General features: G+C 49.3%; 1 protein-coding gene across 2 annotated transcripts in view; it reads right to left on the bottom strand.

Annotated features, from left to right (window-relative positions):
• The window catches only part of TMTC3 (transmembrane O-mannosyltransferase targeting cadherins 3), a 570,313-nt gene that overhangs the window by 102,461 nt on the left and 452,828 nt on the right, over positions 1-15,024 (bottom strand). For both annotated transcript variants that reach the window (XM_086918002.1, XM_086918005.1), the window contains exon 12: positions 14,479-14,648. In XM_086918002.1, coding sequence (XP_086774128.1) covers positions 14,479-14,648 — 170 coding nt within the window. The remainder of the gene's footprint in view (positions 1-14,478; positions 14,649-15,024) is intronic.

The following is a 15,024-nucleotide window of genomic DNA, read 5'->3' as shown; positions in this document are numbered from 1 at the left end:
AGGTGCTGTAGTATAGCCTAGATACAGTGTAGCGGGCTCTGTCAGGCAGTCCAGAGTGGCAGCTTTTACGTCATATCGTAATCTAAGGTACATGAATAGATCCATGTGGGACGGCATGCTATCCCCAGAAGGATATTCTCTGTGCGTGAAACTCCCTTCCATGTATATGTCACTCCATGTATACATATTTAGTCGATTAAGCTTGCGTGAACAGTTTGCTGCGGGAGGTCGGGGGCATCCAGCAAGGCCTAATGCCGGAAGAATAAAGCATTGGCGCATGTTGCCACCTGGCTATCTCTTGCCAAGCTGCATTGGTGCACGCTATTGTGGAGTCTGAGCCCCCTGCCTCATGTGGTCTTGTGCAGAGGCACGCAATATCGGGGAGGCTACCATGTATCCCTGCTCCACTGCCAGGTGGGGGATGAGGGGGTGTAGGGTGTTGCCAATATACATCATAGTGCACTTTAGCACAGAGATAATATCATTACATAATTCCAAATCTGTGACTTCAAAGCCTTCTTTGGAGAAAGGCAATGATAGTGTGTGCGGGCTGAGTCTGGGTTGTTTTCCACCCCATACTAGTCAGATTAACTGCATTCCATGTCTTGGCGGCGTGGTGTGAGAAGGACCTGCCCCCGGTGGTGTTTTTGTGGATGCGTGGGACGGTGGCCAGTGAGAGGTCGGCGAAGCGGAGTTCTCTGTTGGGTACGTAGAATGACAGTCGGCTGTTGAGGTATTCTGGGCCGGTGTTGTGGAGTGCTTTGTGTGCGTGGGTCAGGAGTTTGACGGTGATTCTTCTGTCGACGGGGAGCCAGTGCAGGTCTCTCAGGTGGGGAGTGATGTGGTCTCGGCGGGGGACGTCGAGGACCAGGCGTGCCGAGTCGTTCTGGATTCTTTGCAGTCTGCTAATGAGCTTGGACGTGGCTCCGGCGTAGAGGGCGTTGCCGTAGTCGAGTCTGCTGCTGATGAGGGCATGGGTGACAGTTTTCCGTGTGTCTGTAGGGATCCATCTGTAGATCTTGTGAAGGATGCGGAGGGTGTAGAAGCAGGTTGAAGAGACTGCTTTGATTTGGTTGGCCATGATGAGTTTCGAGTCGAGGAGGACTCCCAGGTTGCGTGCGTGGTTGGTAGGAGTCGGGGCGGTGCCCAGGGAGGTGGGCCACCAGGAGTCGTCCCAGGCGGAGGGGTTGGGTCCGAGGAGGAGGATCTCTGTCTTTTCCGTGTTCAGTTTGAGCCGACTGTCTTCCATCCAGTTGGCGACAGCCTTCATACCACGGTGCAGGTTGGCTTTGGCGTTGAGGGGGTCCTTGGTGAGGGAGAGAATCAGCTGTGTGTCGTCGGCATACGAGATTATGTTGAGGTCGTGGAGTCTGGCAATGGGTGCGAGTGGAGCCATGTAGATGTTGAAGAGCGTCAGGCTGAAGGATGATCCTTGCGGGACGCTGCAGATGGTCTTGGTGACTCCTGAGTGGAATGGGGGAAGGCGGACACTTTGGGTTATGTCAGAGAGGAAGGAGGTGATCCATTCCAGGGCCTTGTCGCGGATCTCTGCGCCGTAGAGGCGTGTGCGTAGTGTGTGATGGCAGACGGTGTCTAAGGCGGCGGAGAGGTCCAGGAGGATGAGGGCTGCTGTCTCGCTGTTGTCGAGTAGGATTCTGATGTCGTCTGTGGCAGTGATGAGGGTAGTCTCGGTGCTGTGGTTCTTGCGGAAACCTGACTGGGAGGGGTCGAGGATGTTGTTATCTTCCAAGTAGCGGGTGAGCTGGGTGTTGACGATTTTTTAGATGACCTTTGCCGGGAACGGGAGCAGGGAGATGTGCCGGAAGTTTTTGAGGTCGCTCGGGTCTGCCTTGGGTTTCTTCAGCAGGGCGTTAATTTCGGCGTGCTTCCAGCACTCAGGGAAGGTTGCCGTCTTGAATGAGAGGTTGATGATGTTACGCAGGTGGGGTGCGATGGACCCATCGGTCTTGTTGATGATGTGGTGGGGAAGAGGGTCGGATGGGGTGCCGGAGTGGATGATGCTCATGGTTGTGATGGTGTCTTCGGTGGTCGCGCTGATCCACGCGGAGAGGTGGTCGTGGTCGGTGGGTGCCGGTGGTAGCGGTGCGATGGGGTTGGTGGGGCGCGTCCGGGGATTGAGGCTGTCGTGGATGTCGGTGATCTTGCGGTGGAAGAAGGCAGCGAGGGCGTCGCAGAGGGCTTGAGATGGCGGGATGTCGTTGGTGCAGGAGCCAGGGTTTGAGAGTTCCTTCACAATGTTGAAGAGCTCATTGCTGTTGTGTGTGTTGTTGTCGAGGCGGTCTTTGAAGGAGGCCTTCTTGGGGGTCCTGATGAGGTGGTGGTGGTTGCGGTTGGCGTCCTTGAGGGCTGTGTGGCTATAGGGCATTTTCTCGTCGCGCAAGGTTTTTCCCGTTTCCGACAGGCGTGCTTGGAGGCTAGGAGTTCCGGGGTGAACCAGTGTGCTCTTTGGCTGGGGTCCCTGTTTGGTGTGCTGTTCCATTGGGGCTAAGATGTTGGCGCAGTCTTCCATCCAGTGTCTGAGGATGCGGGCCCCTTCCTCGGGGTCGGTGGGGTTGGTCGGGGGGTTGAGTGCGAGGTGAGTTTGTAGTAGTTCCTTGGTGACTTTGCCCCAGCGGCGTCTAGGGATCTGTGGGGTGCAGTGGTGTGAGACGGGTTTCTGGAAGCTGAAGTGGACGCAGTGATGGTTGGTCCAGGTGAGCTCGGAGGTGTGGCTGAAAGCGACGTGGGGACTGGAGGTGAAGATGGCGTTGAGCGTGTGGCCGGCGATGTGGGTGGGTGTCGTTACGATCTGTGTCAGTCCGAGGGTGGAGAGGTTGTCGATCAGGGTGGATGAGTTGCTGTCATTGTTGTTTTCCAGGTGGTAGTTAAGGTCGCCAAGGAGGATGTAGTTGGTGGAGGTCAGTGCATGCGTGCTGATGAAGTCTGTGATGGAGTTTAGGGTGGTTGTGGGGTCCGTGTGAATCTGGAAGTGCATGTGTTCAGCGGTGTAGAGGGTGTCGGTGGTGCTTGTGGAAACTCTGATGGTGCTCCTGTGGATGATGGCGATTCCTCCGCCGACTTCGTTAGTGCGGTCCCTGCGGAAGATCTTGTATCCGTCGGGGATGGCTATGGCGATGTCTGGGCGGCGGTTTCGTTCAGCCAGGTCTCCGTCAGGAAGGCGATGTCTGGTGATGTGGAGTCGAGCAGGTCCCAGAGCTTGACGGCGTGTTTGCTTGCGGAGCGGGTGTTGAGCAGGATGCATCTGAGCTGATTTGGTTCCGTTGTGGTTGGTGGCTCGGTGTCTTTGGTGCAGGAGAAGCTGCAATTCCAACAGGAGAAGGGGTTGTGGGTGCGCTTGGGCGCGGCCTTGTGGCATTTGGATGGTTGTCCGAGGTTGAGTGCGATGAGGGTGTTGGCATCGTACCGAATGTGGGCTTCGCGGGTGGTGCTTGGTCCAGGGGTCGTGGCGCTGGGTGCGGTCCAGGCGCAGACAGGCTTGCCTTAGGCGCGCCTTTGGCGCGGCCGCCATAAAAGGAGGAGTGGGAGGAAGGCTCAGCCGGGAGGGGGGTGGGGCTGGTGGGAGCAACGAATCGGCAGCAGGAGGGCGGGCCACAGGGGAGGCAGCGGCGGGAAAAACCTGGCAGCAAGCGTGGGGGGCGGGGTACAGAAGGAAGGGGTTGGGGCAATCAGCAGAAAGGTGGCGAAGCAATCAGCGGGGAAATCACCGGGGGTCAGGAACCGTGAGGCCAGGAGCACACGGAGTGCTCAGGAGCCCGGACAGGCACAGGAGCAGCGCACAGGCAGGTCAGGAGGTGATCACGGAGGCAGATCGCGGCGGAGCGGGAGGGGAGCGACCTACCAGAGGGTCAAAGGTCGCTCTCCTCACTGCGCAGCGTCCCCTTAAAAGGAGGAGTGGGAGGAAGGCTCAGTTGGGAGGAGGGTGGGGCTGGTGGGAGCGACAAATCGGCAGCAGGGGGGCGGGGCCGCAGGGGAGGCAGCGGAGGGAAGAACCTGGCAGCAAGCGCGGGGAGCGAGGTACAGAAGGATGGGGTTGGGGCAATCAGCAGGAAGGCGGCAAAGCAATCAAAGCACCAAAATCACCGGGGGCCAGGAACTGTGAGGCCAGGAGCACACAGAGTGCTCAAGAGCACGGGCAGGCACAGGAGCAGCGCACAGGCAGGTCAGGAGGTGATCACGGACGCAGATTGCGGCGGAGCTGCAGCGGGATGGGAGCGACCTACCAGAGGGTCAAGGGTCGCTTCTTGGACCACTAGTATGAAGTCCAGATATAGTGCGATGTTCCCTTGCCATCCAGTGAGCCACATCGCAACCGCAATAGTTGAGAAGCTGAGCCACTGGGGGGTTGGAGGGGGCAGGGGGGTTCTTTCCGGTTTTGGCTGTTTCCGGAATCCCCAATATACATATGTTGTACCTCCTAGACCTCACCTCCAAGTCTTCGTTTTTTGCGGCTATGACCCTCAGTAGGCGATCCATTTAGTTCATCCGCTCCCCCCTCTGGGCGGTAATGCCTTCTAGTGCTGTGTCCTCCGCTCTGTCTCGATTAGTCTTACATCATGCTTTTCTAGCCTTTGAGTTATGAAGTTCATCCGGGTACACATGGAATCCATTTTAAATTCTATTGATGCGAGGCAGCATTTCATATTGAGTAGGAGAGTTTTCATGCCTTCGTTGCCAGATTGCTGAGTGGCCTCCATCCTCTCGACGTGGTCTTGGCTCTGGCCACGTGAGGATTGTTGGGGTTCGAAAGGCAGTTTAGACTGCCTGCTACCAGCTTTGCCCATTCCCTTGTGGTATGGAGCCTTAGCTCGGCTAACCCAGCAGGGCAGCGAGCAGCGTGGTGTTACACCCAGGCAGCTGCCAGTGTAGTAAACAGCGCCAGTCCAGTCAATTCAAGCAGGTTCACAGTTCCTCCGGCTGGCCAGCACGTCAACGAGGCAGTCTTCAGCACAGCGGTTCAGGCGGTGAGTTCTCCAGGCCTATGGTATTGTTTCACGGGCCTGGCCCTTGAATGAACATCCCTGGCGGTCGTTACCTGTTCCTCTCTTTCTTGTTTTTAAGTGTATTTATTCCTGTATTATTTTGTTTTGGGGTCTGTGCTTCTTTCTTGTACTTCTTTCCCCCTTTGTTTGCAGCTTGTGTGGGCTGTCAAATGCATAGTTCCTGAGCCCTTGTGTCTCTGCTGGTGAATGTGCAGCTGCAGCCCAGTGAGCGGCCCATGCACTTCAAAATGGTGTCCTCACCCGGTCTACCAGTTAGGCTACGTGTCAGACCGCGTGCTGGTAGGAGGGCGGGCCCCGTCTGTCTGTATTGCACTGCCGACCTGCATCCTTTCGATACCCATGCTTGGCTGGGAGTCCCCAATAGGCTCAAGTCTCTTTCGACAGTCGTTATATTCAGGCGCCTTCCCCGCTGGGAGCTCATGCACGCAGGGAATGCAGCGGGGGCCCCCCCCATTCCGGCACCACAGCTCAGCTCCTTGGGTGTCCGATGGGCAGGCGGGCACGGCCCACCTTTTCTCTCCAGGGATCCTTCTTTGCCGCCGTGTGGGCTTTCTTCCGGTGTCACCGCCAACGTAGTAATTTCTTGTCAGCTGCAACAAGTCAAAGCCAGTCGCTCACCTCACCGGCTGCAGCTCCGCGATTTGTCCCGGCGCTCCGGTTCAGCCTCTCAGGCCCCACCACTATGAAGTCTTGTTTGGCCGTTTCCTCAACTGTCAGCGCAAAAGGGGTGAATGTATTGCACGCTTTGGTACATTAACATGTCATTGCTGTCATAATTTTGGTTTTTTTTAGGGCTCCAGGGCCAGGAGTTTGATGTTTTTCGTTCGGGACTTAAGGAGCCTCATACCAGTGCGGCCATTTTGCTGGCCTGCCCCCGCGACATGTCATATAAGATACATTACTGAAACTCCAACAGTGTCTCTCATCAGAAAAACATCAATGGCAGCCACCTCTCTTTTATTTCTTATTCTATTCTGATTGAAAGTCAGAAGTAGAAGTAGGCGTGTCCATCTCACGCTCTGCCCCCTGATTAGCTTGGCTCTTTCCCACAGTCTCACAGTTGGCGAGAAGCTGGGCATGTGAAGGTCACTCCCCGTGGGAGAGCAAATGGGCTAGGAGGGCTGGGACAGGGTAGTGTGCAAGGGGATGCTTTCAAGAGTGAGGGTTCTGTTCCTCGGGATCCAGGAGAACCGGGTACAGAAGCACAATGCTCATGGCGCTGCTATCACCGAGCCAAGTCTTCTGTGGACTTCCATAAAAAGCACTTCTTTGAATGGCATGCGGACAGCACATCATCATCATGGGCATGCCATCTGCACGATTACTGGTGGCCTGCGCAGGTCAAATACAGTATGCATATGCGGTCTTTCCCCATATGTTGTTTCCCCTTCTCCTGGGAGAGATGAGTCTCTTGAAGTGCCTTACAGTTGTTTCAGAGCTGTTATAGCTGCCCTTTTCAGTGAGATCCTAAAGCGAGGCCTCTCTGTACGGCCTGCACAACGCACCCTTGAAGCCTACTTGCCAGATCACCGTAGCTGACCCTCCCTATAGGCCTACACATAGCTCAGTGATCAAGTCTGCTGATGGTGATTACCTAGCTACAACAAGTGCATATTCACAATCAAAAGCAACAACTACTGTAACTGTGAAAAGAAAAGATTTTGCCAACTCTGAACCAGGTTCGAGTCTCAGTGTGGCCTCAACATCCTATGATTCTGGGCAAATCGCTTAATCTTCCTGTGTATGAACAAAACAAAAAATTAAATGTCCTTGGGTAATATAATATAACTGGTGCTCAGCTAAAGTGCTCCATTACCTTTGGGACAAGTATGCGCTATTTGAAACTGAAAAATAAAACATTGCCAATACTTATGTTTGAGTGTAAGAGAAGGTTGTATTCTCTTTGCCTCGATCTGTGACTGCTGCACAGCAGCCTGGATTATGTGGAGAGAGAATTCTGTTCAAGATATTTGTGCCCTGATTCCATGAATACGTGCACCATTCTAACAGTGTGCGGAGCTTGAGACCTTAGAGCAGGAGCTCTTGGGAGAGTACTGTGCCATAATTGCAGGCTGCCCCTGATGCACAAGTACACACCATCTCACACAGTAAAAATATTTATTTTTACTTGGCAGGGATCAGTGTGCAACGTTTTATACTGCAGACTATATTTTTCAGATGAGGGAATACGTATGATGATGCGCAACCTTGCGGTCAAAAATGAGGCTTCATATTTGCACTGCACATCCTGTCAGATGGCATCACCATTAAACCATCACACTCCAGTAGATCCTAAAGCCACATAAATAATATCATGGAAACTGGATGGAAAGATCCGAATGGTAGATTGTTATTAGTGGTTTTTATTTAGAGGTGGAAGGGGCATGGGCAGGTGCGTGCTATATTATTGCATAACACCCACATATACCATACTGTATTTTGTTACCAATCTCTTTTTTTATGCAATGGCATATCTTTCAATGCTAATGTTTAAGTGAAACTGTGTAGGCATATGTACGTAATATAAAATTCTTAATTCAGCATTAGTCTAACAGTAGAGCTGTTGCCACTCCGAAAATATTAATTTCAGGTAATTTACCAGAATTTAAATATTCTGATATGTGAGCGAGGCTATCTTGCAGTAATGTGCGATAATGTGCTGCATAACTAAATACTTATAAGGTCCCAAAAGCGAGACCAATTGCATTGCAAATGCTTGCTAATTAATGCGATAGTCTCCTGCTGCAGAAGTCGGGCATAGTCTACTGAAGTGACAAGAAGAATCTGGGAAGACAATTCCTGGAAGGGAAGGGTATAGACATGTTCGACAATGCCTGGGCCCAATGGTCCATATTAATGGACTTCCAGTTTGCCATGAGAAGGATACCTTCACCACTACCGGCCATACATGCGCCCTTGAGGACGAACAACATTGGCTTGGCATAAGGGACCAAGAAGAAGTAAACGGAGAGTTGTTGCTGCCCTGATGACCTTTTGCACTGCCACAGCCCCATAATGAAAATAACTTATTTGGCTGCTGCCCAGGCTACATGGGCTGACACCATCAAAAAAGCAGGTTCCAGGAATAACTACTGAAGTTGTGACATTACTGGTGCCTAGGGGAAGCCAGTGCTATTTTACTTGAAGCACTCACGGTCCAAATCGTCCTTTTACCAAAAAAGGAAAGCTCCTTTAACCCCTTCGATGCTCATGACGGAACGGTTTTGTCAGGAGCATCGGTTGAGCTGTGCTCATGACGGAACGGTTCCGTCATGACCACGGCCGTTTCCATTAGGGCTCAGCACCCGGCGGTAAATCGTACCCGCACGGATGTGGTTAAAGTGCATGTCCATAGGTTTTGCCTGGAGATCACCGGATTACTTGGTGGAGCTAATCCAGGGATGAGGACAAACAGCAAACAAGGAACCCTTTGACAGCACCACTAAGTCCACCATATCTAGGTCAAAGCAGAGGATTTGTGTGGCCATAACTTGTTCATCATGTGCCAGTTGAACAATATTGGCACAGAGGTGTCTGGAAGATTTGGAACAGCCAATCGTACCACCTCCTACAGGACACTGGAATAACAAGCCAAACAGCATGTTGCATTATTTGAGCTAAGAGACAAGCTCACCGAGGAGAAGACTTTCTATCCACTAGCTAAATCCATTTTGACAGCCTATCGAGAGGAGTGGAAGTAAACGTGTTGTTGTTCTGCTTAGAGGAGGAGGAACCCTGAACAACATGACTCTCTGGGTACGGATAAGCCATAAATATATTCGGGATACCCACAGCCAGACTATGGCAAAGGTCAATTTGGCAATTCATTGCAGGAGGAGCAGCAGGTTTGCTCCATGCAACACAGATGGGGACCATCTAGGCTTTGCTGAATTGAAGCAAGGACTACATGGTACAGGAGGCAAGCTGTAGGATTGCTGAGAGAAGGTTAGCTTTGTCTTTCTCTACTCATAAAGCCAATAGAAGTACTTTAGCAGCCTTGAGAAAAACATTAGTCAACAAGGACACGTCCTCAGTGGGAGGCAGTGAAAGACCACGCCAGATCCACCTCAGGGGAAGTAGGTGGGTCTATGGCATTCTGCAAGGCAAAATAGTCACCCGTATCTGTGGCAGTAGGGCCAGTAGGAGGGAGAAGACTTCCCACCTCACTGCTGTCATCATCATCATCATCATCATCATCATCTTCATGGTAGACTATGTTAGGCATTAGGATGTGGTTAAAATCAGAGTCAAAGAGCTCCTCAAGACGACCAAAGTACTGAATCACCGGAAAGTGTCTGTGGAGAGATTGGTCCTCAACCAGCTATTTCACCTTACACCTAGGAGTTGGTGGTATTGTATATAGGGAAAGGCGCCCAACGGGTATTTCCACCAGGTATCTATCGATCTAACTATTTAGGTACGGTGCTAACGGGTGGGGAGAACCACCTACCTCCCCAAATCCTATGCCTAAGCTGTAACTCTAGTACTTAGATTCCCTAGCACACGTTCAAAGTGAATCGTACAGAGAAATGACAGCAGTAGCAGGTCAATGCAAATATAAACACAAATCACAGTCGAAACTTGATTCTTTTATTTTCTTTTGTATTCCTTGCTGATTTGTGAGCCAACACGTGTTTCGTCGCTTCTTGTTTTGTATATAGATGCGACTTTTTCAAGCCTAAGTAGAAACATAGAATGCAGCATTCGACACCGTCTCCCACCCCCTCCTCCTTGACCGTCTGCAGGCAAAAGGCATTCAAGGCAAGGACTTGGAATGGTTTGCTTCCTTTCTATCCAATCGGACACAGGCAGTATTCACACCACCATTTACCTCAGACAGTCGCCCGCTCAGGTGGGGAGTCCCTCAGGGCTCCTCACTTAGCCCCCTTCTGTTCAACGTTTATTTTTCCCCCTTGGCCGAGATCATCGCTAAATCTGGGATCAAGGTCACTTCTTACGCGGACGACATACAGTTACTGTTTTCATATGACTCCCCATCCCAATCTTCCTTTGACCCGTTGAAAAACTGCCTCCGCAACATCGCAAGTTGGATGGACAACAACTCCCTCCGGCTTAACGCCGGCAAAACCGAGGTCGTATTTTTCCACCTGCCCGTACCTCTGGACTCCAACTTGTGGTGGCACCTCGAACTGAGCGCACCCCCCTTCACCTAAAGACTCAGTTAAAAACCTTGGGGTAATCTGGGATACCAACCTCTCTTTCCAAAAACAAATCCAGACGGTATCCGCGGCCTGCTTCTCCAAGATGAGGATGAAGAAAAAGTTCATCAATTTCCTTCCCAGTCATACTAGGAAAACAATTGTGCAGGCTCTAATCACCTCCCATTTGGATTATGCCAACGGATTGTACCTTGGACTTTCCTTGGGCCTTCAACGGCGTCTCCAGACAGTCCAGAATGCTGCTGTTCGTCTGGTCTGCGGCCTCCCCCTTCGTGAGCATATCACTCCCCACCGGCATAAGCTACACTGGCTTCCCGTTCACAGAAGGGCGGAATTTAAGGCACTTACCCTAGCCCACTGGGCTGTCCAGGGAAAAGGCTCTGCATACCTATCCTCCTGCCTCCGTCCCTACAGTAACACCAGACTTCTCCATTCCAGCTCTAAACATCTCCTTACCACCCCCAGATTCAAAAAAGTTCGTTCTGGGGGAAAAACATTCCAAGTCTGTGCCGCCACCCACTGGAACAAACTACCTTTGTCCATTCGGACCATCCAGGAGGAACCCCCCTTCCGGAGTGCTCTAAAAACCTATCTCTTCTGTTAGTCCCATCTGAGTCAGATACAGTCTCATTACCCACAGGAGCGCTGGGACACCCCGTTGGGGTATCTGTGCGCTATACAAAATGCTCCAAATAAATAAATAAATAAAATCACTAGTCCGCACCTATACATCTTTTATACAATTCTATATAAAGCCTTCACCGTGAAGCATCCACAAATTTGGTAATCTTACACATAGATATATCATGGTTATGCAATTTCACCCCATGATCTTAATTGCATTATACCATGACACATTAATACACAAGAAGGTCTGGTGCACATATGATACCAAAGGTCCAATTACCCACTACTACAAGGTAGGACATTTATGTGTAGTGCAATATATCCATTTGACAATCAGTTGTACCTTGACCCATATTATGATTTATATTCTGAATTCATGTATCCTTTATCTGATACCCAGAGTGGGGTTTCATCATATGGAAAAAACCAAATGAGCTTAACGTGTAATTCACATTACTACCACATATCCGGTTATTCTTCAAGCTGTAGCTACAAGTTATTCATTGCAAATTCATAAACCAATCTGGTAATGTTACTAAAACAAAAAGTAATACAAAATACAGTCCTCAATGCAAGTTATATTCTACCTTCATTACGTTCAGATTCCACAATATACTGTGTCTGCAAGATCACATACTCATAAGGGGATACTACTTGCATTCAAATAATCAGAAACGTTTTTGGTTTTGTTTGGAGTTGACATTTCTATTCATTAGTGCAAGCAACAGGGTGCGATAGCCCCACATTAGAGTGTAAAGGACCACATGACACACAGTAGTGGGTAATTGGACCTTTGGTATCATATGTGCACCAGACCTTCTTGTTGTGTTTCACGTGTCACAGTATAATGGAATTAATATCATGGTGTGAAATGGCATGACCATGATATATCTAGGAGTAAGATGACCAAATTTGTGGATGCTTCACGGTGAAGGCTTTTATATAGAATTGTATAAAAGATGTACAGGTGCGGACTATACAGCATTAGTGATTGCATTCTACGTTTCTACTTAGCCTTATTGCATGTATATTCAAAACAAGAAGCAATGACACACGTGTCGGCTCACGGCTCACAATCTGAAGAGATTACAAAAGAAAATAAAAGAATCCAGTTTCCACTGTGATTTGTGTTTATATTTGCATTGACCTACTACTGCTGTAATTTCTCTGTAGGATTCACTTTGAACATGTGCTAGGGAATCTAAGCACCTTACACCTAGACCTCATCAGAAATGCAGCCAATGCAGTCCCAACATTGGCTGCCTGTTAAGAAAGAGCAGTCTTTAAACTTTTGATCCTGGTGTTCAAGGCAAGGCAAGACCTGGGTCGGGCATACCTAAAAAAGAAAGTAAGAGCATATGTGCCGGGGCGTCAATTAAGATCCAGTAACCAAAATCTCTTAGCCCCGTGCAAAATCAACAAAGTGAGAATGGGAGGGCGGGCTTTCTCACATCTGGCCCCCTTCCACTGGAACAGGCTACCGGAAGCATTGCGGGGCTGTACATCCCTGGTTTACTTCAAAAAGAGCCTAAAGACCTGGCTGTTTTAGGAGCATAGGCTGGCCAATGGGCCTGTTTTCTCAGTATTGCCGGGCGCCGAGAGATCCCCCTGGGGATGATTCGTTGCGCCCTACAAATGTTAAATAAAAAAATTAATCCGCACCGGAAGCTACGATGATGGATATGGCGCACACCGCAGTGTCAAATCAACCAGCAGGCATCTGGTATGGGAAGAGAAGCTACTGGTATTGAAATAGCATCAAAACAGGGCAGACTGGGGTCACTGGTAGTCTAAAGTCAGTTTGGTGGTTTCAAAGGTGCACAAGAGGGAGCCTGTACTAGGGGGAGGATGGACAGCATAGCACTGTGAAAGCAGCAATCTTAGTGGAGTTTGGTGCCAGCTGCATCCCCAAAAATACAGCCTCTGACACCAGCATGGAGTTTGAAGGTGGGTAAAGACACCTCCAAATGGAAGATATTCCCCTCAAGTGGGAACAATGTTGAGAAGCAGAAGAATCTCTCTTGCAGTGGTTCTTGTGCTCATTACGGTATGACTTGTCCTGGTCCTTGCAAGTGGCACACTTAAAAGATTTAACGGTTGAAGGCAAGTCAGAACAAAATCTAGAGCGGTGAGGGGAACAGCAGGCACTGCATGCCAACTCCATGAAGAGCTCTTGCTCCTGATGGCCTAAGCATGCATGTGGCTGCAATTTTTACGACTTGGAGTTGGTTGTGGGCCCCAAGCATCACAAACAGAAAATGTGGGTTTTCAAGAGCAAAATCCATTTCTGGCAGGAGTACACTTTAAATCATGAAACCGCAGGAGGGACATGGTGCCAATACACAGCAAGACAATACACTTCAGAAAAAAAGAAACTGAGCTGGGTTGGTGCTACATGCACCTCTGTGATGCTACATCGGGGAATGACCATAGTGTCAAGTCAGAGCCATGGAACCACCTGTTGGTGCAGCAGAACTATTTCAACTTTTCCACACTCAATATGTGCCTGGAGAAGTCAAGAGATGAGGAATCTGCAGGTAGAAAGAAACATTTTTACTATACTTTCTGTGAATCGTGAAATTATTCAAAGGTGAGGAGGAAGGACAAGCTGGGGGATGGCTCAGCAGGTCTACTACCACCCACCTTTGAATTAAACAGAAACCATCATAATTTAGGTAGATTGATTGCTTTGAAGTAAAAATTAGGGTTGGCCCTCAACAGAATCTAGCTGCACCCATGTCACACTGTGAGAAACAGCAGAGTCCAAAACAAACACTGTAGGCTCAAATCATAAAACCTTTTTCCCCATTCTGTGCTGGCACAGGGTCGCACTTTGTATGCGTGAAAATTCACACAGAATTCATGCATGTTCAAAATGAGATTATTGTGCTTAAATTGCCATCCATACATGCATCTTGCTACTGTGCAATTTTAGCACTCAAGTGTATGTAAAAGGGGATGCATCAGGCAAAAATTCCAGCGCATCACTCATTCAAAGAGACATGATGGAACGAGCAGCTGGCATAGCATGTTCCCTACACAACTCATAATCTAGTGCAAAGCTGCCACAAGAGAATATGACATTTAAGAAAGCGGTAGAAAAGTCTTGTGCCTGTATTGCAGACTTGAACATAAGTGTGGAAATGGAAATGTATGCATTAGCCTAGAAGGGTCGTAAAGGGTCATACACGTCAACACTCCTCTCCCTGAGTGGCATAACATCAGGAGGCTCAGTCACCATGTCAGGTTGGCTCAAGGGAGCCAATAAATAGAAGAGCAGATGATGCGCACAGGCTGATTTAAAGTGCATTAAAGATCCCGGCAAAAACGTGAAATGTAGCATCACTCCTCCCCCCCACCCCTCTTAGCCCACAAACTGAGGCTGGGTTAACTCTGGAATACCTATGTGGCTCCCAGGAAAGCCTGAACAGCTAGCAACCAACATAGCTTTAATTAGGTGATAAGGGACAGATAGACACAACAAAAATACTAGTGTGTTGAATTGCTCATGCACTACAGACCTAGATGGTAAAGTGCATGCATTTGCTGGCCAGGTGTAAATGAAAGTCAGAAACCATACTGCATTTCTTAAAGTGAGTACTTGTGGTTGGAATAGTAGCTCTGGTCTACTGCTCAAACATAAATAGTACCTGCTAATGTAAGCTTGCTTGAAGTCTGGTCTCATGCTTATTGCTTGCCGATATAGCTGGTCAGCTTCTTCAAGGCGTGACTCGTTTGCACGGATCAAATTTGCAAGGTTTATGTAAACATTCAGGTGGTTAGGAGCTACTCGGGCTGCATACTTTTTCCCTGGAATGATCTACCACAAAAAAAACAATGGAGAAACAAAGCTCATCACAAACCGTGGCGGACACTTAGCTACCATATAGGCGTGTTCATGTTCGTATACAAAGCAGCTAATACATATGTGGTTAGGAACTATATGCTGGATTTAACAATATTTATAAGCAAACAAAAAATAAATATGGCAAAGCAGACCAAGGGCAAATAAAGAAATTATAATGATTGTAGCAATGAACCAGTAAAAAGCCCAAAAAATCCTTGAAGGAAAGAGGATGCAGTAATCAAATGTAAGGAACAAAGTGGATATGCGAGAGTACGAGTATCCTTAAGTGCAGCTAGATATCCAAAGGCAACTAGAAACTGAGGTCAGATTAAGCTGAAACTACAAGAGG

The sequence above is a fragment of the Lissotriton vulgaris genome, chromosome 1_1 (genome assembly GCF_964263255.1).
Source record: "Lissotriton vulgaris chromosome 1_1, aLisVul1.2, whole genome shotgun sequence".
Lineage (NCBI taxonomy): Eukaryota > Metazoa > Chordata > Amphibia > Caudata > Salamandridae > Lissotriton > Lissotriton vulgaris.
This window is presented reverse-complemented; position numbering and strand designations above follow the sequence as displayed.